Source organism: Notamacropus eugenii, chromosome X (genome assembly GCF_028372415.1).
Source record: "Notamacropus eugenii isolate mMacEug1 chromosome X, mMacEug1.pri_v2, whole genome shotgun sequence".
Classification (NCBI taxonomy): Eukaryota; Metazoa; Chordata; class Mammalia; order Diprotodontia; family Macropodidae; genus Notamacropus; species Notamacropus eugenii.
In genome coordinates this window covers 22,634,326-22,659,073 of record NC_092879.1, presented here as the reverse complement: position 1 = coordinate 22,659,073, position 24,748 = coordinate 22,634,326, and the positions used below count along the sequence as shown (strand labels likewise).

At 46.5% G+C, this 24,748-nt stretch overlaps 2 protein-coding genes and 2 non-coding genes across 4 annotated transcripts; 1 reads left to right on the top strand and 3 right to left on the bottom strand.

Moving 5' to 3' along the window:
* Positions 1-2,602: 2,602 nt before the first annotated feature.
* On the bottom strand, positions 2,603-7,906 carry SSR4 (signal sequence receptor subunit 4). The gene is made up of 6 exons (XM_072625832.1): positions 7,372-7,906; positions 5,823-5,941; positions 3,697-3,771; positions 3,405-3,494; positions 2,998-3,063; positions 2,603-2,780 (listed from the first exon to the last, which is right to left on the bottom strand). Exons 1-6 carry the CDS (start codon positions 7,904-7,906, stop codon positions 2,676-2,678), a joined length of 990 nt encoding a protein of 329 aa, XP_072481933.1. The 3' UTR covers positions 2,603-2,675.
* LOC140516502 (small nucleolar RNA SNORA42/SNORA80 family) lies at positions 3,871-4,006 on the bottom strand. Its single transcript, XR_011971390.1, has one exon. It is a non-coding gene; the product is annotated as a small nucleolar RNA SNORA42/SNORA80 family (small nucleolar RNA).
* Positions 6,199-6,341, bottom strand: LOC140516501 (small nucleolar RNA SNORA42/SNORA80 family). Its single transcript, XR_011971389.1, has one exon. It is a non-coding gene; the product is annotated as a small nucleolar RNA SNORA42/SNORA80 family (small nucleolar RNA).
* IDH3G (isocitrate dehydrogenase (NAD(+)) 3 non-catalytic subunit gamma) lies at positions 7,796-24,508 on the top strand. The gene is made up of 13 exons (XM_072625834.1): positions 7,796-7,940; positions 14,541-14,582; positions 15,054-15,062; positions 15,704-15,801; positions 16,923-17,035; positions 18,288-18,348; positions 18,453-18,585; positions 21,920-22,053; positions 22,397-22,499; positions 23,331-23,477; positions 23,568-23,662; positions 23,807-23,867; positions 24,214-24,508. Exons 1-13 carry the CDS (start codon positions 7,860-7,862, stop codon positions 24,313-24,315), a joined length of 1,179 nt encoding a protein of 392 aa, XP_072481935.1. The 5' UTR covers positions 7,796-7,859; the 3' UTR covers positions 24,316-24,508.
* Positions 24,509-24,748: the final 240 nt, after the last annotated feature.

Below are 24,748 nucleotides of genomic sequence, written 5' to 3'. Positions count from 1 at the left end.
TTGTCAGATAGTTGTAGTGTAAGGACATTTGAAGCTTAGCAAAGAAAATATTTTAAAAACCACATTTGAGGTTCTTACTGAAAAGGAAACATCTGCATGGGTCAGCCATAGTGGCTGGTGACTCCCTGATCAGGTGACAGGCAGCAATTTGCTTTTAAGATCTGCTTTTGGCAACTCACATGGGTTTCAAGTCTACGAGACAGAAAGGAACTTAACTACTGCCAAAGACCACAAAGTCTTGGACATGAAGCTAAGTGGTTTGGAGAGTGATCTGCCTAAGCAGGTGGTGCCTGAGATCTTCGTTGTCATGTCTGATTTTCCCTGACCCTACTTGAGGTGTTCTTGGCAAAGAAACCACTTCTTTCTTTTTTGGATTAAGAAACTGAGGCAAACAGGGTTAGATGACTTGCCCAGGGTCAGTGTCTTGAGTATGCATTTGAACTCAGGTATTCCTGACTCTAAGCCCAGTGCTCTATTCACTGTATCAACCTTAAAATTAGGATATGAAACTCAACTACTAATCAATGAGTTTGATTCCCAAACTCCTATGAAAACTCTTAAAAAAATGTTGACACAAATATTTATTGGCAGCTAGATACAGGGGTGGGGAACCTGTGGCCTTGAAGCCACATGTGACCCCTCTAGGGTCCTCATGTGCAGCTCTGACTGAAATGAAAATTTCTAAAGGGGTGCCGTTAATTATACCTTGAGAAATGACAAAGGGCATGGGTTCAGAGAAACCTGGAACAAACTGGATGGACTGATGCAGTCAAGCAGGTAGAACCAAAATGTACAAAGGAAAGAAGTTCAAAAGTTGTCAATTCAATGAACAGCTCTGATTGAGGCTAGAGAACTCAGGATACTTGGTGCTACCCATCCGCTTCCTAAGAGCTGAAGTGCAAAATCACATTTAATTTTGGGGGCACAAGACAGAAACATGGCAATGTTTTAGCTATACACATTTGGTCCAAGAGTTTTTCTTTTAAATTGGGGGTGTTAATGAGAGTGCTACTGCAGTATAAGTAATGATTTCATAGCATTCTTGGGGCAGATGTGGAATGGACAATAATTAGAGGGATTTGGAACAGGCTGAACGTAGACTCCAATGTTATCTTGACAAGCTTCCAACGAAGCTGGAATTCGTATCAATGACTCAGAGGAGGACGTAAATGGTATCAGCTTAATTCCAAAGTCCAGGACAGGGCAGGCCTGGTTTGACAGAGCTTTGTCTAAATCCGATCTGGGTGTGTGATCAGTCACAGGACATAGGAGCCAAGGAAATGAACTCAATCTTAAGTGGAGCATCCAGGAACAAGGACATGGCACTCTGCTCTTGTCTTTTGTCAGACCAAATCTGCAGCACTTTGCTCAGTTCTAGGCAGCATCGAATTGTATGATAGCCACTGAGAAAGAAAATGGAGAGAATCCAGATGGCAACCAGGAGTCCACAGGCCAAGGTTCTATTGAAGGAACTGGTGCTGTTTAGCCTAGAAAAGAGAAGACTGGTGCTGTTTAGCCTAGAAGGGAAGATGGTAAGTGGAGCATGGTAGCTGCTGATCAGGAAAGGATGGAGATTACCAAGAAGCAGATTTAGGCTTGATGTCTGGGGAAACTTAGAAATGATTCTAGCTATTTCAAAGTCAAAAAGGTGGCTCAAAGGCAGCCTCTTCTCCTTTGCCCCCACCCACTGAACGTCTTCTAAGAAGTCAGGTGATTCCATGTGGAATGAGGTTTGGCTAGATGGCCAAAGTCCCCCTTTAACTCCCAAATCAAAATTTAATTGGGAAAACATTGAACAAATAAAAATTCGACACAACATAGATAATGGGGTTTTCTAAGTGGCCCTCATTTCTATCTGAGTTTGATATCACTGATCTATTTCGCCCTCTCATTTCATTCCTCAGGGTCCCATGGTGGTGGTGGTGGTGTCATGGCAGATGATTTGAATTGAGGTCCTCAGACTTTAATTCATAAGACATTTTCCCAACTTCCCATAGTTAAAAAAAAATCAGACAGCAACTGAGGTAAATAGTAAAATTCTACTTTTTCAGCTTCCTTCTCTGCAAAATTAAGTCAGCAGGATCACCCCAGTGTCCAGAGCTCTTTTACTCTGCTTTTTGTGACTAAGAACATGATATCTCTCCTTGAGGAGTGAAAAGGTCTTTCAAAACATTACCACTGACATGTTCAAATAGCCAGATTTAGCCACCTGCATTTAAAGAAAAAGTCTCAGGCTGCTTGAAGGAGACCCGGCAGACTCAGTGACCATGAAGTCATGACAGTCACCTGCTTTCCCAAGCAATGGCCTCTACCTTGGGCCCAGGGGAGCCTTGATACCTGGCTGGGGACAATATCCTCAGAAGCTAGGAAAGGTGGCACTGGGCTGGCTGTTGCAGTGCAGGCCTCAGTAACCTGTTCTTCTACTCCCTGCCTGGCTACCCTTGCTCCCTGCTTTAAGATGAAAGTTCTGCCCAGAGGACTTAAGCCATTCTTGTAGCAGATTCTACACACTGCCAAAATCTGGGCAATTCACTTCTTGCTAATGGACCCATTTCCTTAACTACAAAATGAAGCCATGAACTAAAGAGATGCCATGACATCGTTTTCTCCAGTGACAAACCCTTTTATTTTGCATGAAGAAAAACTTCTATGCAGAGCAGCTCAATTCTTATGACTCAGGCCTGAATGTTGCTTTTGGCACTGAAGGCCATGTAATAAACCATCATGCCGATCATTGCAGCCAGCACTTCAGTAGAGACCCAAGGTCCATTCCAGGCACCCTGAAAAAGAAGAGGAAGCAGACAACTAAGATCAGGGTGATGCTAGAGTGACTGCAGTAAGAGTGCACTACCTGTGGTGTGGAGGAGAAAATACTCTTTTCATCCCAACTCAAAGAGACAAATGTCTAATTCAACCCCACCCTCTCCTGTACAGCATAGGAGGTCAGCTTTTCCTGCCCAACTCTGATATGTGATATCCTCACCCTCCCATACTTACTCGGTGATCCACGTGGACTGTGAACAAGGGTCTAATAGCTGAGACATCTTCATTGCTTCTCTGGGCCTAGAGTAAGTAAAGAGGATAGGGGCTGAGCACCTCATCCCTGGAGAGGAGGCAAAATATATTTACTGAGGGTCCCTGGGAGATACCTCAAATAGCTACTAGCAGGCCCAAGGTCTGAGGTGTGGAAGGAAAAAACATCATTGTCAAAGTGCCTCCCCAGATCAAGATGGCTCATTTCCACCCACAAAGGTTCCATCTTCTACTCTAATACAATCTCCTTATTTTGTGTGTAAACAGAGCCCCCTAGTGGCCACTACTTGATCTCTAGGAATGGAGGATTTTTGCCCATGTTTATGACCAGGTCCCTAATCCTTCTTTCAAGGAAAGGAAGTCCTGCTCACCTTTCTCAAAAGACTGTAGGATTCTTCATCAAAGAACTTGACTTCATAAGTTCCAGAATGGGCATTCTTATGTTCCAAGCTCCAGGACACCTAATATCATGGGGAAGGGGAACTGTTTCAGGCAGAAATATCCTGACACTCTTTGCTGCCACCTTCCTGGCCCTTTTGTTCTGGGATGACAAGTAGACATCAGAACACAGACTTATCAAAACCCCCCCCCCCAATCCATCTGACCCTGCCTTCTTGCTCTATCAGTCCACAAACCTCTTCCTCTCAAAGTCTCTCCTCTTACCTGATAACGTCCAATATCCTGGCCACGGGTCACCGGAAACTGCTTTCCGTTAACATCAGCATAAAGGGCCACATTCTGGGGAACAATCAAGACAGGCAAAATGAGAGGAGGTGAGATACCCCTCTTCTTTTTGTGTGTGAGTGGGAAAGAGACATTTAGACAATAGTTAATGCACACTGTGCCACCCACATCAGTGCTCATGACTTACAGGCAAAGGTCCGGCAATGGTTCGGGTGATTCATTTCTCTGGCATGGAATTCACTATGAGAAGCCCATGGAAAAGGGACCTTCCATAAATCCAAAACCATGCTAGGGAAGGAACCCTTGAAATACGTGAGGTACAGGGTTCTAGGCTTTTGGAGGAAATCAACCCCTCAAGCCATAATACCTCGGCCTATTCCTGCTCAGCTCTACCCTCTAGGTTTCTACCCCAGATCTGCAATCCATCAGGGTCATGGGAAGGATCATGGCTCCTTTTGGCAGCCTAGTAAAGCATATGAACTTGTCTCCTAATGTTACCTACATTCACAATTGAAGGAAATGCTAAATTTCAGGTAAAGGTTGATAAAAATAATAATATAATTTTTAACCCACTAAAATTCCCTGACCCTAGCTTAAGAATCCTTATTTTAAGGGTAGAATCGGCAACAAATATAAGTACTTTCTCTCCTCTGAAGAACTCCTACAGGCCCTTACAGGTAGCTGGCAGGTTCTCACTCCCTCTGAGTAAATTTAACCTGATTACACCTAGAATCAAATGTTATCATCAAAAGCCCAAGATTTTTCTGAGGCTATCACAGCCTGGTTGGAACTTTGCTGGGCAGATGATTTAGTGCAAGAGCCAACAGGCAGGGACCATCTAGAGAGCAGGGGAGGGAAACATGTAACCTCAAGGCCACATGTGGTCCTCTAGGTCCTCAAGTGCAGCTCTTTGATCGATCTCAACTTCACAGAACAAATACCCTTAATAAAAGGATTTGTTTTGTAAAACCGGGAATGAGTCAAAAGGCCACACCTAAGGACCTAGAAGGCCAGGTTCCCCACTCCTGGTCTAGAGTTAACTTGGGAGGTCCATGAGCTTTCTTAAATAACCCTATTTCAAATATAATTGGTTTCCTTTGTAACCTACGTATTTTATATACTTGAAAACATTTTGAGACAAATCCACAGCAGTCACTAGACTGCCACTGCGGTCTGGGACACAAAACCTTTCAGAAGCCCTGCTCTAAAAAAGCTGTTGGGAGAGAATGTGTACCATCTGAATATATGCTGAGGAACTTAAACCATCCTGGACTTTTCTCTAGGAATAAATGCTCAGAGAAGTCCAGCTCTAGGAGAGTCAGGTTCAGTTCCCAGGTCAAACATCTCTGAACAGAGTGAGAATTGGGAGGAGGCTTAGAAATTATCTAACCCAAACCCACCAATGAGCAGGAATCTATTGGAAGAGTCCCAACATATGCCTGCCAGTAGGAGGATGATTTCCTAAGGAAGATCAGCCTTTCAGATAGCTGTAATTATCGGGAAATTCTTACTTCTGCCAAACTGAAATTTATTTCTTTTAACTTCTACTCATAATTCTAGTTCTGCTCTCTAGGACCATGTAAAATAGCTTCTTGAAGACAACTCTCACCCCTGGGGGGGGGGCAGGGAGAGAGAACAACCTTTCTGCCTTGAGGTCACAGGTAGCCTTCTAGGTCCAAGTTTTACAGAACAAATCCTTTTATTAAGGAGATTTGTTCTGTGAAGTTGGGATTCAAAGGCCTGGGCCTGAGGGACCCGGGGGTTCTCCCCACCCCTTATCTACTCTAAGTCTTTTCTTTAGGCTAAAGAGCTTCAATCTATTCAACCCTTCTTCATATGGCATATACTTTTACCCGGGTTTCTTGGTCATTGAAAATGTTTTGTATAGAACCCAATGCTCAAATATTTGACTGCATTTCAAAAGGTCTAGCCAAGATCATCTGGGTGAGTGGTTTTTCTTAATTATCAATAGATTATGGATGTGAAAGCTATTTTACTTGTAAAAGTTAAAGGACTCCTGAATAGACACAAGGAATTAGTAAACACAGGGTCAGGGGCACTTGCCTCCCTCTTGCAGAAAAGTTCTTTCCAAGTGCCCTCCTCACCTGTGCCCCATTCTTGCACATCAGAGAGATCTCAACGATGAAAACAGTTTCCGTGGAAATGACTGCATCAGAGGTGGTATAGTAGGAAGGAGTAATCACAGGATCAGTGCAGGGCTCCGCTGTTTTGAGGGGATGGAGAATATCAAATTAAATTCTATCAACTGACACACAACAGACCTCTATCTGCACTTTAGCCCACCATGTAAGGCACACAGAGGTGTGATGGTGGGTTGGGTCTCAGTAGTACATAAAGTAAAATGTGAAGGGCCTCAAAGAGGAGAGAGATCAGTTGACTGTTAGTACAGGCAAAGTTTCCTGTATCACTTTGGCTAGATCTTGATGGGTGAGGCAGAAGAGAAGAAATATGCCTGGAAACTCCTGTTCTACCCACTTCAGTGCCTAAGGCCTACAGAGGAGGAGACCTGGCAATGGTTCGGGGTAGTTAATTTCTCTGGCATGGAATACACTATGAGAAACCCTGTTTTTTTGGAAGGGTTTTTCATAAATCCAAAGCCATGCACACTCCTAAGCAACTGGATATAAACAGGTTGAGACAAAATTGTGGTGCTTTAACTATCGAGTTGACTTATATTTTATCCTAGAAATAACTAAATCTAATGAAGATTTTTGGGGGGGGGGGGGGAACGGGATGACAAGGACAATGAGACTGGAGGAAAGGAGACCAATGACTGATAACTGGTTTAACAATTCAGGTAGGGGAAGAGGGTCTACCTGTGTGAGCCTAGATTCTAGAGCTGGAGATGACTTCAGAAAGCCATCTATTCCAAACCCTCTCATTTTTACAGAGGGGAACCTGAGGCTCAGAAAAGGGAAGTCAGCCTATCAATAAACTTTAAGCGCCTGTGACTTGCTCAGTGTGGATATTAAGAAAGGCAAAATACAGCTTCTCTAAGAGGCAGTGTCTCATATATTTTATATGAGAGGGACCTCAAAAGCCATCTACTTCAAGGTTCTCATTTTTATAGAGAAACCTGAGGCCCGGAAAAGGGTTTCCTCCACCCACATTGGTGAAAGGTCCCAGCATTCACTCGACATCCGGGTACTAAACACGTAGGAAATTCAGATACCGTGGGGGGAAGGGCGCGGAAAAGTTACAAAGACAAGCTAGTCTGCAAGTCCACGTAGACAAGTAGGCCAATTCCGCTACGTACATTAAGTTGCGACCTTTCACGTGGCTTGTAAAGACCCTCACGGGTGGCTGGGTGTGTAGACGTACATAAAAGCCACAGGAGCCTGGGGAGACCCCCGAAGAGGCCATGGCTAGGCAGTGAGTGCCTCAGTTAGGCTCCATCGCTCCTTCTCAACCTCTCCAATCAAAGGCTGGACGGCATTCCCCTTCCCCCCTTCCCCCCCCCCCACCTCACCTCCAGGGCGAGATCTCATGGCGCGGTACTCGGGACCATCCCAACCCCCACCCCACCCCCACCCCCTGAACACCAGCTCCTCATTCCATGGGGTCACCTCTCCCCCCGCCGACCCGGGAGATGGGGGGGGGTAGTCCCTTTTCCCCCTCCCCCCAGCCCGATACCTGAGCAGAGCGAGACCCCATTGAGAAGCAGCAGCAAAAGCAGGACTCGGCGGACGCAGGCAGGGGCAGACGCCATGAGGGCCGCCACGAGCTCCCTCCTGCGCGGGCGGGAGAGAGAGAACGAGTACAGCATGGCCGGCCAATTTAATCGCTGGGGGCCGGACCGGATAGCGGACGTAATCAACTCTGGCGAGCCAATCACCGGCAGGTCCGCCGGGCAGCCCACGAGGAGAGCTCTGTGGCAGCGTGGTCCTGACGTAGCCTCCGCCGCCTCGCCGCGCCTCCTCCGCCAGAGACTGCCCTCCTCCGGTCGGGAGCTATCTCGCACCGGAAGTAGGCGTTGGAAGAGGCCTTGCCTTCGCGCACGCGCGTTACCGTGCCTTCCACTTTCGTCTCTAAGGCCTGAGCACTTGCCCCACCCCTTCCTCAGATCTCGCGACAACGGCCTGTGCTCGCGAAAGTTGACGAGCCGGGATTCACTTTCCACCATGGCGACCAAGGTGGTGACGGCTGCTAGCAGCACCGCGAGGGCCATCTTAAAACTAGGGGCTATGAGTCGCCCTTGGGAGGTGAGAGGGCTTCCGGGCCAGTGGGGAGGGCGGAATACCGACCGAGGGGAGAGAAAGCATTGGCCACCGCCTCCCTCGGCGACTCCAACAACCTTAAAAGCGGCGAACGGGGCGGGAGAGGGCGAAGGTGAGGGACGATAACAGTTCCTAAAGGGGGCCTAAATTTGTCTAGAGGCCGGAAGTGGGGGCGGGAATTCTCCTGAGATCTCAGGTTTGATTGGGCGAGGTGGGACTAGCGGGTCTGTTGGCGTGGCTCATTGGCCGTTGCCTGGAAGTGAACGGCAGACCTACAAGCTTCACCTTGAAGGTGGCCGACCTGAGCCGGGGGCTTGTCACCCTGGCTTTGGGTTCGGGAGTGCTCGAATTCACCAACGAGAGCTCTCGGGCTGCCGCCGCGTTGCATAGTAGTACGTAGAGTGTGCTGGTCTTGGAGGCAGTCATTCAGTAAACACTTAAGCATCTACTATGTGCCAACCACTAGGCTAAGTAAGCACTGGGAATCAAGGAGACCTTGGTTTAGAACCTTCTCTCAGCCTCGGTAGGCCCTCAGTACACACCTATAAAAGTGCCTGGCAGGGGGACTGACATTGAGGAGAGAGACAGACGAGCTGGGAGGAGTAGAGGAGGGATCGAAAGAGGGATCTAGAAAAGATCAGGAGAGCCCTGGTGGATCTGACGATTCTACACAGTAAACTCAAATGGAGCACTCCAACAGATAGGAAGAGAACCCGGAGAGAGCAGTGTTCCAAAAAGCCAACTGACAGATGATACAGGAGGAGGGGATAGAAAGCACTATCAAAAGCTGTAGTGCTGAAACAAGAGACCAGAAAAAGGCCTTGGCATCAAGCCATTAAGAAATCTTTGGTCTCTTCATTTCCAAAGTTAATCCTTGTAATCTGTGTTTTTCATATTTTATTGAAATTCCTAAAACTGTCAGCTAAGGAGATAGTGTGGTTTACTGGATAGAGAACCAGCCTCAGCTAAAATAAATTGCAGAGGTGTGGACCTGCATTGGTTGAAATCACAGGTCTCCCAGTCCCTAGCCTCATCCCTTCTGTCAAGTAAAACCCTTAAAAGGGCCCATCTTTGTTTTGTATTTACTTTTTAGCAGCCATGCTGCTAAATATTTTTCCTTTGAATATTATACTGGCTCCTGGCCTAAGGTACATCCAGTGGAGTAAAAATCCTCCCTCCCCTTAATTTTTTTTAAAGTGATTTTTGTCATGAATGAATGAAGATTAGATTTTTCTCAAAGGCTGAATTTAGCGAGTCTGGCAACACAGTAAAAGTTATAAAAAAGTAATCACACCCTTTGACTTGATAGTTCCTTAAGAATATATTCTGAAGATGTTTGTATATCCCTCCCTCCCCTAAAAAAAAGTCACTTTGTCTCTTCAGAGATGTTTATAGCAGTTTGGCATTCAGCTGTGGGGTTGAACAGTGGGACGTTAATTCAGTGGCATACTCTAATGCCTGAAGACATTTGGAAATCTTTAGGAAATAATACAAAGTGAAAAAAGGCAGGTCCAGAAGAATAGAGCACACATGAACTACAAACATTTGAGTGAAAGTGAAGAATGAATGGAGAAAGAAAAAATACTGATTAAATTGTGATTGAAAAGTTACATTTTAGTGAAATAATTTACCTAAATACAAATATGTGCAAAGTAAGTTTTACTTCTATTGATGTTTAGTATTGAGTTTATAATCATTTTGTAAAATGATTGATATCCCTTAGAAAAGACAGTATCAATCCAGTGGTAATTACAACCTGATTTGAAAGTCATAGAGGTTAGCGAGAGGTGAGGAAGTGGAAACAGTTGATTTTTCAAAGAGTTTGTAATTGGAAAGAGATAAGTAGGGTCAAGTGAAACATTTTTAAAGATAGGAGAGACCTGGCTTTTGATTGTTAGCAGCAGAGAAAGAACCGTTACGGAAAGATTGAAGATGGGAGAAGAGTGAGCTAGAGACTAGAGAGGGTGGGATCAAGGGTCAAAGTAGAAAGATTTGGCATTGGTGAGAAAGACTTACTACCGCTTTTTAAGAGCCTGGGAAAGGAGAAAGGGGAGAAGGAATCGTGTCAGGAGTGTTGGGGTGTAGAAAGTGGAAAAGAAAAGGCTAATAATGAATTCAACATTCTTTGAACAACATTATCTCATTGTGCTTAATGCTGGACTTACCAGGTGTAGCCAAAATTTGGTTCCTTCCTTCATGGCACTTAGAATTTGTATGACCTCTTCTCAGATAATTATAATGTAAATTAATGCTCATAAGTGCATAAGAAAGGTGGGAGCAAGGCAGGATTCAAGAATAGTAAGATTACTTACAGATGGAGACATTAAGAATGGCTTCAGAGAGGAGAGGAATAAATGAAAAGCATCTCTTAAGCACCGTGGTAGCATTTTAGTTGGCTTCAAAGGAAGGTTTGGGATTCAAGGGGAGGGAAAGGTGTCTAAGGAGGAGGAAACAGGGAGATACAGGCTAAGGAGCAGAGTTGAGTGTCTGCCATCTTTCTCTTGGTCAGAAAGCCTTAGGAAACCACTGAGCTAACTGAATGACTGAATGCTGTCCTATTTTAAAGTGGCAGAAGAGTCCACATTAATCAGCCTGTTGAAACAGAAGGAGCAAGTGTTTAGACTTGGAAGCCCTGGGCACCATTTCCTGTTCTGCTGCTTGCTTCCGCCATGATCTCAGAAAGTCACTTTACCTCTTTGGGCCTTGGTTTTTTCATTTGTAAAGTGAGAAATTTTTGCTCTTCCTTTTCTAAATGCCATGAGCCTACTTGCTCAGTGAAGTATGGAGAGGATGCATTTCATTGAAAGCCCTTTGTAAATCATGAAATGCTATAGAAATGGGAGCTTTCTTCCTGTTATCATGATTGTTATCACAGATTCCCAAGACATTCCTTTAAGCAGCATTGATGGACTTGCTGCTCTACCCAGGAGAAGGTCCTGCTCTCCCCTGAAGCATCCTGCATTCTAACTGGGCAGGCAACATAAACCCACGAGGTCACAAAGGAAAATGAACAAAATATCTCCTGGACCTGGCACCAGGCAGCCCTTAGTGAGCATGCCTGTGCTGATGGGGGAGATGGGGGTGGGGGGGAGGATCAAATAAAGGAGGCTTGGAGACCAGGGCCAAGAAACTGAGGCAAAGCCAGCAAGGGGCCAGAGGATCCATACTGCAGAGACCTAAAAAAAGCAAGAATGTCACAAGGTCAAGGGGGACTTTCAGCATTTCCTTAGTTTCTTCATCTGTATAAAATGGGATAACAGTGTGTACCAGAACTAGATAGGGACTTTGCAAACCTTAGAGCCATTTGTGAGTGTCAGCTCTTATTAGCCAACTCACAAGGTTCTTGGAAGAGTCAAATGAGATTGAGAAAGAAGGGAGAGATGGGGGGAAATTAAGGGGAAAGGGCACAAATAGAGAACTTTTGGCAGGAGGGGCCACTGCCATCAAGGCCCTGGAGCAAAGGTGAAGAGGGGGCTGAAATGAAGCTTTCATGGGGCCTTTCTAAATACCAGAGCAGTTTGGAAGCTTCCAAAATGGAACCTGTTGACATGTTGACTTATTAGAGTCTATCTGTAAGCAACACAGAGGGGTGCAAATGGCATTTTCGTTGTGTTGCTGGTTCAGAAGATGGAAAAGGCACTGGGGATGAAGTGCAGAGAGGGCTAGCCAGGGAGGAGGCTTGAGCTCTGAGACCCTTCAACTTTTCTGACTTCAATTTCCTCTTCTGTGAAATGAGATGCTTTCTCAAATTCTTCTAGCTTTACTGTTCTATGATTTTGCTTTAAGCTGTGATTTTTAACTCAAAGCTTAGCTCAGGCCTTTTCAAATCTCTTCCACCGCTAGGACCTCCCATCTTGTTTTTCTCTCATATGGATTTTTTGATTTGGTTTTCCCTTTTTATCCCCAGCACTTAGTCTAATAAATGCTTATTGATTGCCATGGGCCCCAGGGGAAGCAAGGTAGAAGTTGGAGGACATGAATTCAAATCTTACCTCTGCTGATTTGGGGCAAGTCATTTCACCTGTATCAGCCTCAGTTTCCTTATCTGTAAAATGAGGGGATTGGATTTGAACAGTACTAAATTCTATAATCTTGGCTTAATTCCTTGTCTGTAATAATAATAATAACCTCTGTGTGTTACTATTACAACGTGCTGCAGTAGGGTTTATAAAGTACTTTCCTCACATTGGTCCTGGGAGGTAGGTCAGGTATTGTGATCCCCATTTGAAAGATGAGGAAACTGACTTTCAGGGGTTAGTGTGACTTGACAATGGTGCCAGGGCTGCTAAGTTTCAGAGCCTGAATTCAAGGCCAGAATTCTTGACTCCAGTCTACTATGTTGCCCTTCTGCCATTCTTTCTTTGGTCTCGTACTAAATTTGCTATGGGATATTCTTTTCTGGGTAATTTACCAGTGTACAAAGGCTTGAGGAAGATCTGGCACCTCACTTGGCAGGATTAAAGCTTTTCCATGGATAATCCATTGGGGATAGAGGTGGGGGAGTGGGTTCTTTGGGCAAGTGGATAGTTTCTAATCCAGAAATAATTTCTGTGTGGGTTTGGATTGTGATAGTTTTTATATAAGAAGCACAAGTGAGCATGATGTTTTATTTCTATAGGTCATGGAGTTCTGTTAGTGTGAGAGAAATCATTTTCCTGGAGGTTGAGACAGCCATCCCAGCCTTTCTGTAGAGCAGGTTAGCAGCTTGTGAGGATGGTTTCATGATGGCTAAAGGGAAAGGCTCCTGCCTGAGCCTTTTCCCTCTTTGTACATTATAAACAGTTCATTGGAAGACTGACTTCACTAACCACTGGGATGCTCTCAAAAACTTTATTTTTGCATGAAGCCTTTGTAATCCCAACTTTTCCCCAACCTTAGCCCTTGCCCATGGTTGGGGGTCATCCAAGGGAGGCTTACAGCCTTGTTAGGGAGTTGAGATACCTTGTTTCAGAAATGTTTCTGGATTTGATGGACGTGAGCCATCAGTGAACAGTACAGATATATGTATAATAAAGTGCCCATTTCTATTCACGAATAATCCTGGTGAAATTCCTGTTGCTTTGGAGCCTCATGAGGACATGGACTATGTCATTTGGAACTCAGTGTCCTAGCTCAGCAGGGGGCCTTCTGTGCAATGAGCATACAACAAATGTCACCTCCTAGTTTGCTTATAGTATAGTTAGAGCTATGTGCCCCCAAAGACAAGCAGGTGGCATCAGAGGGAGGGGAGAACCTGGGCATTCTCACTGGCCTCTCATTGAAATCTGTTTGCTCCCTTCCCCCTTGGGTGAGTATGGAAGAGAAAGAAAGAATTGAGAGAAGGGTGGGGATCAGAACCGGCCCCAAACATGGAGGAGGACATGCAGGGCTCCCTGCTGTCCTGAGGGAATCATTCACCAGGGGGCCTGCCCTACCTGAGGGCATGTGTTTACAGTTGTGTTGAGCTAGAGGAGATCAGCCCAACTGGTCTCTAATCCTTTCTCTTGGGCCTTAGCCTGTCATGTGATATATTTTCCTTTCCAATTAGCTTCCTAATTGCTCCTAATTGGATTTGCTTATCTTGGCCTGATTTTTTGGTTTTTGAAACTGGGCTTGGAAACAGAATAGACCAAGGGAGATGCTTTTATCTAGACCAGAAAGGATTCCTTGGCTTGTTAGGGTGGGGGAGCTAGTTCTCCTTTGGAAAAATCAAAAGAGCCCTTGGCCTGGTAGGGATTCTGGCCCCAGCCCTGGGTTTCCTCCATCTCTGATTACAGGGGGAAGGAGGGTTTGCAGGGAAAACTAGGAGACAGGTGGTACGCTGACCTGACAGGGCAGGGGCATCTTGCCTCTTGCAGCCTGTTCTAATCCTGAAGAGAACTGGGCCAACAGCCTTGAAAAGAGCAGTTCCTTTCCAGTCAGCACTTGTGGTCTGATCCAGTGCTCGTTTAGTGTGTGAATATGGCCCCTGATGAACTTCCAGTCTACACATGCTCCCCTTTTAAAAGTAAACCCCATGCATGAAAGGGGGCTATTTAAAATAAATAATTTCTTTAGAATAAAGGAAGGCAGCAATCGTAGCCCTGAAGGAAGTGCCAGAGATATCAAAGTCATTATTACCCTGTTGGCGTAGAGCTGGGCCCATGGTTGGGGCTCCCTGGGCCTTCTCTTTCCTAACACCAAAGGCACAATGCAGCTCTTACATTTGGTAACTGGCTCCTCAGAGGCAGTGGCATCATGGGAAAGTTCTAGCCCCAGCTCTGCCAGTGACCTAGGGCAAGTCTCTCTCCTTCTCTGAATCTCAGTTACCTCCTTTGTAGAATGAGGAGGTTAGCCTCCAAATTCTCAGATTCTCACTCTTTGCAGTGTACATGTAGCTATTGTACAAAGTGAGTGCCACCTCTTGGGAGTCAAGCCATACACCCCACACCCCAGAAACAGTGAGGGTAGCGTTAGCCCGTAGCTAGTCAAGTGCTTGATAGCCATATCTAATTGCAGGAGTCCTAAGGAAGGAGGCCAAACAAAGCCCAGCCCCTGACCCCAATTCCTCCCCTAGGGAATGGCATGGTAGATAATGGAAGCTTGGGTCTGGTTTTTGTTTTCCAGGTTTTAGGTGCCCGAGAGGCCAGCTGGAGGGGCTTCTCCTCAGTAAGTGCCTGTCTTGCGTGTGTGCAAATTCTCCTTGCCTCAGTCTTTCTGGGTGCCTGCTGAGCTGTAGCCAGCCTCCAGGGTTCTGCTTTCCCCCTACCCTTTGCCCTCCCTCTTCCCCGCAGCACGCTTGACAGGAGCTTCCAAGGAGGCAGCTTGAAGCCTCTCTGGGTTTCCCACTTAGAGTGGGGCTGGGCCCCCCTCCCAGGCTGCCCCTCAAAGAGCCCCATGCCACCTTGCCCGGCCTTGCATCCTGCTGTGCAGGGCCAGCCAGTGTTGAATGGGGAGGGGAGGAGAGGAGGTCCTATATCAGGGAGTGCCAGCCTTGATGATCCCCAGCCCTAGCCCCAGATGGTCAGCAGCAGTAGCCAGGCCTCACAGGGTGACTACTCTAACTTCTGCTGTTTTGTCTCCTCCCTTTTTACCCCACCCTTTTTTGTTGTTTTTTTTTCCTGTTCCGGGCACTAACAGCAAACAATTGTGAGTATCATTTTTCCTGCTTCTGCTTGGAGATGGGTTTTGGGTAGGCACAGGGTCCTGCTCACCATCACCACCCTTGTCCCCTCTGGGTTTGAGGGTTGACACATCTGCCCCTTTCTCTGCCTTCCGTAGGTGCCCAGCCTGGCTTCTCACCAGTCTCTCGTTTCTCTTCAGTGATAGGGGAGGCTGGGCAGCACTTGACTCAGAATCCTCCCTGTGGGGAGTGTGGTGGGCACTTCAGTGGGCAGAGCATTGCCTCCACCCATGGGAATAGAAGGGTATTCTGTTGCCAGCCTAGCCAGAGATGGTTTGGGCATGCCCTGGTGATGGGCTCTTGACCCTTGGAGTGGGTGGGGTTGGAGAGCTAGTCTGAATTTTGCTGGGGCTAAAAGACCCCACTGCCAATACTAGAAGTGTCCTGGTGTCTCTCTCCACCCCAGGATGGTCCCTCAGCCTCTGTACCATCCATTCCCATTCAGGGCATGGTGGGCAGATACCATCTGCTAAGGGATGGGTTCTGTATGGGTGACTCCCTCTCTTTTTACAGCCTGGGTCAGGGACCTAGTGCATAATGAAAGAGGGTAAGGGATGGGGGTAAGGGCTGAGGCATTCCCCTAAGTCCCTTGACTTCTTTCCCACAGCCTCCGTCTGCCAAGTATGGAGGCCGGCATACCGTGACCATGATTCCTGGGGATGGCATTGGGCCTGAGCTCATGCTGCATGTCAAGTCTGTGTTCAGGTATGGAGCTGATTCTTTGTTCCCTCCCAGCCCTCTGTCTCCTCTCTGTGCTCCTAGCCTGACACACCTTCCTCACATTTAGCCGGCATAGTTTGGAGAATGTTTGAGCCGGTAGAACCCTCAGAGATCATCCATTCCAGTGAAATTGGTGGGTAGGTAACTGGAGAAGCCAAAGCCGGGCTTTGACTAGACCCCAGTCTAGAGGCTCTAGATGTCTGGGGGTCCAAAAAGCTGGATCTCACGCAGAGGGAAGCTCCTTAGTAATACTCAGGCCTCATGTTTGCCGAGCGCTTTAGGCCTTCCTCATTGAAGAAAGAATGTGGGACTAATGACCTCTACTCCCACCCCCCCACCCCCCCCCAAAAGAACTGGCTTCTAGGCCTGGCCCTTTCTCTGTAATCAATTCACTTCATCTCCTTTGGACTCATTTCTACTGTGTATAAAATGTAGACGTTGGACTAAGTGGGTTTTCCCAACCATAGGGAAGGTATATTTGACAGATGAGGAAACTGAGGCACAGGGGATTATTGAAAAGGTCCCTGCATGAATTACGTTTGTAAAGACTGAACAATCTCTGTTCCTTCTCCCTAAGCCCCCAGCCCCTCAAATGAACCTGCTTTTGACTAAAACAGGATTTTCCCTGATTGAGTTTGGTTAAAGCAGGAGGCATCTGTTGATGGGTGGGTTTGCTCCATCTCCACTGTTTCTCACCTGTCTCGCTCTGCTTGACACCTGCCCCAGAGGCGGGTCCTGGGATGGTGTGCTTGGGCTGATCCAAGGTGCAGCAGTTTCATTTTGCAAAGCATTCTGAGCACCTGCTGTGTTCAGGCTGTGCCTCCATTTCACTGTTATGGAAGCAGGAAGACACAAGCCCCTGTTTGTAAATGTTGCTCTGATTGGAGAGGAGCCCCAAACTGCCTAAGAGCCTTGGGAGCCAGAGAAAGGGTAATCCATTGGGAAATCAGGAGAATGTTGAGGCTTAGAGGGGGCCGACTTCCTGACAAGTTGTCCTGAAATCTGATGATCCCTTGGGGACTGGGTGGGTGGAAGAGCTGAGGAATCAGGGAGGGCCTCCTGGAATGACTGGTGCTACCCATGCCACACTCCTTTCTTTGCCCCAGACACGCCTGTGTGCCTGTGGATTTTGAAGAGGTACAAGTGAGCTCTAATGCTGATGAAGAAGACATCCGCAATGCCATCATGGCTATCCGACGTAATCGTGTAGCACTGAAGGGTGAGCCTGATCCTCAACTGTGAATATGTGTGGGGTGCAGGGTGATGAGGAAGATGAACCCCATCACTTTCTTCTTTCTTACCTCTTTCTTCTCTTGCCCGGGGTCACACAACTAGTCAGTGTCTGGTATTGGATTTGACTTCAGGTCCTTCTGACTCCAGGGCCAGTGCTCGAGCCACTTCACCACTTAGCTGCCCCTGCCCCTTTCCCTTCGAGTGCTGGTAGGGCAGTTAGGGAGGGCAGCAGATTAGGAAGCAAGATTCCTGGGTTCCAGGACCCTGTAATACAGAATCTGAGAATCTCAAGAGTTGGAAGGGACCTCAGTGGTCGTCTGGACCCATCTGTTTTAGCTTAGAAGTATCTCAAGGTTGGGGATTATTTTCGTACATCTTTGTGTGTCTCTAGCCTAGAGCCAAGGGCCCTACATATGGGACACACTTTAGTGAACCTTCCAGTCAGTACAGGACTTGCCTCTGGTGATAGGGGGTTCCCTGCTCGTTCTGCCCACTGGGCTAACTAGGCCACCCTTGTTCCCCTTTTCATGTGACAATTCCTTGACTATTTAAGGGCAGAGCTGGTATTTCTTGGAAGTCTTCTCTTCTCCTGGCTAAATATTCTGCATCTTCTCCAACTACTCTTGCCATAGTATAGTACCCTGCCCCAGTCAGCCTCCGCTGACATTGAATGCAGAGGGACTCTTCCCTTCCTTGTTTGGGATGAGATGTTTCTATTAATACAGCCTCAGATTTCATTCGTTTTATTGGCAGTCATGTCACATTGACTCATACTGAGCTTGTAGTCAGAGAAAACCCCTAAGTCATAGGAACTGATGTCAAGCCAGATCTGCCCCGTCCCATATTTGGGGCTGTTTTTGTTTGTTTCACCTACAGTCCAGGAGTTTCATTGATCCTTGTGAAACTATATCTTATTGATATTGACCCTGCCTGTTGTTCCTGGTTCTCTCAGGGATCCTGGTGCCCTGGAGGTACCCCTGGAAGCAGCAGGGCCAGGAGCTAGATGGGAAAGAAATGCCCATGAGGGAGGCAGTGCCCAGATAGTTTAGGACTTGCCCTTTTTCACCAGTCACTTGCACAGAAGCATTTCTCTCCCTCTGCTTTGAGAAAGAGAGAAATTTCAGAGCTAAACCTTTAGCTTTCAGGAACTAGGTTGGTGGAAATAGCATTTGACTCCACTGGTTGCCTCTTTCTCTGTCCCCTTTACCCAAGTTAACTATCTTGCTTGTAATCCCTAGGAAACATCGAAACCAACCACAATCTGCCACCATCTTATAAGTCCCGTAACAACATTCTCCGGTAAGAGCCAGCATCTTACATGTGGAGGGGGTCGGGGGGAGGAAAAGGTTGGCAGTTGCCTGCTGAGTGTATGAACCCTGTCTTCATTCTCCCTTCATCTCTAGCACCAGCTTAGACCTCTATGCCAATGTCATCCACTGTAAGAGTCTGCCAGGCGTGGTGACTCGCCACAAAGACATAGACATCCTCATTGTTAGGGAGAACACAGAGGGCGAGTACAGCAGCCTGGAACATGAGGTGAGACCTCTTCCTCCCCATCCATTCCTTCCATCCCCAACTAGGATCAATGAAGTGATGATGGACCTAGGCTCAGCTGCACTGCCCTTGGGACTCTCCTGCTTGTCTTGGGGAAATTATTCCTCCATGTAGAATTCATCCAGGTGATAGCTGAAGCCCCTGGTAAGTTCTTCAGAGAGATGGAAATAGGGAGAGCCATAGAGTATTTTAGAGTGACTTTCTAGACTCCCAACATTCCCAGCAGGCATAACTATTGATGAGAGTCTCCTTTCTTTTCCAATTCTTTAGCAGAACTATTGAGAGAGTCTTTCTATGGGTATGTACTGCATTTACAGTGTTCCAAAAGTCTGCAAGCTTGGTGTCTTTTAGGCTTCGCAGATTAGAACCAGTGGCTCACAGACTTCTCTACAGCAGTGGTGTCACTTTGTTAAACATGCCAAATAAGCAAAAATTCATGCTTGAAAAAGGAGAATTCCTTTTTACTGTTCACCAAAAGGAAAAGAAGGTCCAACATGAGAAACTGACCTTCCACAATTTATAATTCACATTTAGCCCCATCATTGAAGAGATAAAACCCATACCCCCAAGCCAATGAGCTGCATTTTCAAGGAAAGACCCTCCAGAAATCTAGGTTAGACCAACCTTATATGGGGTCTGAGACACAGTTTAAGAAGTACTGAAGGGGTCACAGGTAGAAAAAGCTTAAGAAGCCCTGGGTTACAGCAGTGTATCAATGGAGACTGCCCAACTGGGACCTTCTGGAAGTCAGCGAAGCATGGATTTTGGCAGAAAGAGAGGAGGAATCCTGAGTGTGGGCAGAGAGTAAGCCAGTTGCCTTTGGGGTTCCTCCCCCAGCCAGCCTCATCTGGGGAGTCTACATTGGTGCTTCTAGTAGTCATGCTTTCCATGTTTTTGTTTTGTATCTTTCTGTTCCAGTTTGGTCTTGCAAACATTTTGGTTTGCTTCCACAAGCTAGTTACCTACACAAAAATCCTTATGAACTAGTTAGGGGTCTTCAAGGACTGGAAGAACATACTATATAAGAAGGAGAGGGCCACTCTTATGGGACAGTTTGTAGATGTCTGCCAGATTCTGGGCTGGGAACTGTACACTGGTCCCCTCCAGCTTTTCCCATCATAGTTTCTCTTAATCCTATTTTGATCACGGGTACATTTGGGGCCCCAGATTGTCCGTTTATGTAACATCTTGATGCTCTCTCCAGGATATAATAGACCTTTGGGCATCTGGGGACAGGGAGCTGCCCTCTTTAATAGGGAAGAAAAATTGGGGTTTTCCAAAGTCTGCCCATACCACCTTTTGTGAAACCATGACTTCAGTCTTCCCATTGCGCCTAGAGTGCCTGCCTGGGCCTGATGCAATAGTCAATACCTGGGCCTGTCAAGACATAGCTTCATTATATCTCTCATGAACTAAGCATTCCCGTAAGCAGGATCCTTATAAAACTGACCCATCTGGAGCAGCCTGCTGAATTAGGAGCAGACACTAAAAAATTATCTTACTGAGTTAGAAAAAATAATACCAAAGTTCATTTGGAAGAAGAAAAGCTCAGAAACTTCAAAGAAACCAGAGAAAAAAGATGTAAAGGAAGTAGATTCAGCAGTATCATATCTTAAACTATATGGGAAGGCGAGAGCATTATTGAAGTATAAAATGGTTAATTTTGATCACTTCAAATTAAAAATTTCTTGTGTAAATAAAACCAATGCAGTCAAGAATAGAAAGAATGTAGAAAATTGGGGGGGGGGGGTGACATTTCACAGATAGTCTGTCGATAGGATGTGATTGTGTTGGAATAGTGTGGTAGTTTAGGAAATGATGACATGATTGACTTGGAAAAACATGGAAAGACTTGGACTTATGAAGGAACATGCTATCCACCTTCAGAGAAAGAGATGACAAGTGGAAATCTGTATAGTACAGTTCTACACGTGTGTATATATGTGTGTATGTTTATAGGTATCTATGATGTGTGTGTGTATATATATATAGAAATAAATATGTGCTTAATTGTAACCTGGGGGTGGAGGGCAGGAAAAAAAAATAAAGTAAAAAGTGCACAGCAGAGAAGAAGAAAACTAAAAGGAAACAAAGAAAAGCTGGGGAGCTTGGAAAACAACATGCAATACTTATTATATTATGAAGGTTTTCTTGAAATGGAAATGTATTGTTTTATATTGAATCCTGTCTTGTGTTCTGCTGTGTACATGGCAATTTTTTTCCCTTTTCTTGTTTTGTATTTAAGTTTAAAATTTTTAAACATTTGCCAGAAAAAAAGGATTAGGAGCACAGCCAGACTTGGCAGCCCGCTCTCCTGACGGCCCTTCTTCCATTTGGGACTCTTTCAGTGTAGGGGCTGGAGCAGGAGGGGGAGCTCCACCTCAGCCTAAGGGCTAGAGTAAGTAGAAAGAGAAGTAACCTAGACGACTCAGCAGCCATTTTATTTGTTTTTGTTTTTGAACAAACTCACTAGAACTGCAAACAGCCCAGTGAACATTAGCTTTCAGAACAGTGCCTTTGAAAGGCTCTATACCAGGAGTGGGGAACCTGGGACCTTGAGGCCACATGTAGTCCTCAAGTGCAGCCCTTTGACTGGATCCCAACTTCACAGGACAAATCCCCTTCATAAAAGAATTTGTTCTGTCAAATTTGGATTCACCCAGGGACCTAGAAGGCTACATGTGACCTCAAGGCCAAAGGTTCCCCACCCCTGCTCTGTACTGATTGCCATGAGGCAACTCAGTATTGGCCTGGAACATAGAGATACTCCTCTTTGAACCTGTAATAGATGACTTTGAATGGCGTTGAATTGATCTCCTGAAGACAACTGACAATCCCTGAGTTGTTGGTAGCCAAGTGTGAGGAGATTGGCAAAGAGAGTAAACACCTTCTGGAGTCATACACAGTGTTCTCAGAGAGGAGTGGAAAAGACCATTTCTTTCTTGACTCCCCGGCCTAAACTGTCTCTGAGGGTGATTCCACAAAAATTCCCTGGTGGTCTGAACTGGGGCAACCTCTATGGGTCAGTGTGCTTGTACGTATGGAGAAATGTGTTCTGGTAAGTCAGTTTACAAAACCAATCTTACCCCTGTCTAGGCCACGAGGTGAGACTTATTGAGGCACCAGTTCTTTACTGCTGGGCTCTCTGCCATTGAAGGCCTATATTCTCTCTTTCTTCTGGCCAGGCTAGGATCTCCGTAGACCCTTGAATTGGATTAGAAGTAGATGAGGCCAGTGCCCTACTTTTTCTGCCCCCCTAAGGAACTGAAGGCTTCCCAAGGGAGGAGGAATCATTCCCACCCTTTTACCCCCACAGAGTGTTTCGGGCGTAGTGGAGAGCTTGAAGATCATCACCAAGGCCAAGTCCCTGCGCATCGCTGAATACGCTTTCCGCCTGGCCCAGGAAACTGGGCGCAAGAAAGTGACCGCCGTGCACAAGGCCAACATCATGTAGGGATGAGGGGGTGGGGAAGGGGGACTGATGACAACTGATTCATTTACTGCTACCCCGCCCAGCCCTTTCATGCTATTTTTCCCCATATCTCCACCCCCTCTTCCCAACTCGAATGCCATTCCCCTGATGCAGGTCATAGGACCCATTGAAAAATCTAGCCCAACCTCATTTTACAGATGAGGAAACTGAGTCCCAGAGAGGGAAAGGGATTGCCCAAGGTCGTACAGCAAGCTGGCTGTAGAACCAGGACTAGAATCCAGGTTTCCTGTTTTAATCCTCACTATCATTTCAATGAATGTTAATAGTTCTTGTGATTAAGCAAACTTTCTGTTCTCATAGGAAACTGGGAGATGGCCTCTTTCTCCAGTGCTGTAGGGATGTGGCTGCAGGCTATCCCAACATCACTTTTGAGAGCATGATTGTGGATAACACCACAATGCAGGTACTTGGCTCCTGGGCCCACCTCCTTAGCCTGCCCTACTATCTGACTAGCCCTAGGACCCAGAATTATACACCAGTTCTAGTTTAGGGTGTCTCTGAGATGTTGGCCATAGATCTATAATCCTTCCAAAGTAGATAAACCACCAATTGTAACCCTTGGATGATAGAGCTGGAAAAGGCTGCAGGGATGCATCATCTTAATCCAGATCATCAGTCCTATAGATGCTGTTGCTGAAGCTCAGAGACTCACCAGACTCCCATCCCCACCACCCACCCCACAATGTAGCAGAAAGCACGCTGGAAGGCTGTTCTGGGTTGGGCCTGACCCTGCAGCTCCCTAACTGGGTGGCTTGGGTGAAGTACCTCAGTTGAGTTTAGATGAGCTTTGTCAGCTCTGCCATGTATTGGTTTTCTGATTTGAAGGGCAAAGAGCTGGTTATTGGAAAAGCCAGGACCAAACCCCAGAGCTGGGAACCAGCATTTTCCATTAAACTATGATTCATTTTGATTCAGCTTTGGGTTGGCTCACTTTGACATTTGAGTTTAAATGTGAGTGTGTTTTGTTATTCAGACTTTTTGGTGCTCTGTTTTAGCCATTGTGGGCCCATGGAGGAAAGAGGAATTGAGCTTTCTTCATTCCCCTACACTGACACAGTGACCATATCTCCCCCTCTGCTTGCCATTGTCTTTTGCAGTTTGCTTTTTGTGTCTATTTTACTTTCCCCTGTGCAGTCCCTGAGAACAATCCAGACCTCTGTGCTTGGCCCAGGGTTCTTCTAGTATGTCGGGTACTGGATACATTTCTCTCTGACCCAAGCTGTCTTGTCTACAGCTAGTATCTCGGCCCCAGCAGTTTGATGTCATGGTAATGCCCAATCTTTATGGCAATATTGTCAATAATGTCTGCGCTGGCCTAGTTGGGGGCCCCGGGCTTGTGGCTGGAGCAAATTATGGACATGTGTATGCAGTGTTTGAGACGGTGAGTGCTTACGATTGAATTGGGAGAGAAGTAGTTGAAATTGTTCCCTTCCCAAAGACCACCTTACATCCCTGCCCCGTCTTCTTTCAGGCGACTCGGAACACAGGTAAAAGCATCGCCAATAAGAACATCGCTAACCCTACAGCCACCCTGTTGGCCAGCTGCATGATGCTGGACCATCTGAAGTAAGCTGGGCTGCTTTGGGCCTCGTTTTTCATGTTGGCACAGGTGGGATGTGACGGGGCATTCTGTGTCTTGTCTCTGTCCTGGTGCCTGTGGACCAGTCAGAGTTCAGATCTTTCTCAGTCTTTGGTTCCTCTCTTCCACAGGCTCCACTCATATGCCACCTCGATCCGGAAGGCTGTCCTGGCCTCGATGGACAATGAAAATGTGAGGCTTAGTTGCTCTCTTGCCTCAAGATTCTACCACCTGCCCCCAAGGCTCCCAGAGGGAAGGGATTATAAGGTTCTGGTTTCAGGGCATACATTTTTGAAGCTGTTTTTTCCTCTCCATGTTTTGTCTTCTGTCTTAGTTAAGGAACTAAATCCATTGGGTTTAAATCAGAGAACTGTGACCTGCATGCCTTCCACCAACTCTCTGGATGGTTTTCTTGTTACTAGCTCTGAGGCCTGTGCTTCCAGGCAGCTTCTGTGTACAAAATCCCTTAGCAGTTTGGGCCTTATTTCCTTGATGGCTGTTTGATTTGCTCCTTGCCTATGTGGGTTTCTCTTTGCAGATGCACACTCCAGACATTGGGGGCCAAGGCACCACCTCAGAAGCGATCCAGGACATTATCCGTCACATCAAAGTCATCAATGGACGGGCCATGGATGTCTAGTCCTTGATGCCCTGCCAGCCAAGCTCCTCCCCCCACACACATACCCTCCAGCTGCGCTGCTTATTTATTGGCCTCTAATACCTGCTTGTCAGAACACTAAGTCTGGGGAGGGGGTGCCTCCTCCTTGATCCAAGTGTGCATTCCTTTCCTCTTGCTTCTTAGCTCATAAAATAAACAAATGTGTCCTCTTCCAGCCTGCCTGGAGTGTTTCTGTTTGAACCTGGTACCAAGGGGGCCCCCACACTCCCTCTTTGCCACTCACTATGTCATCTGTCATGTTTTAATAAACACCCCGTGAAGGTGGGGGTGGGAAGCCGGACCCACGACAGTGTCTGTCTCCCCCATCCAGACAGTATCTAACTTCTTGTTCCCTGCAACTCCTGGGCCCCATTAAGACTCCAGCCAAGCCTGCCTGACAAATGAGTTTCAGTAT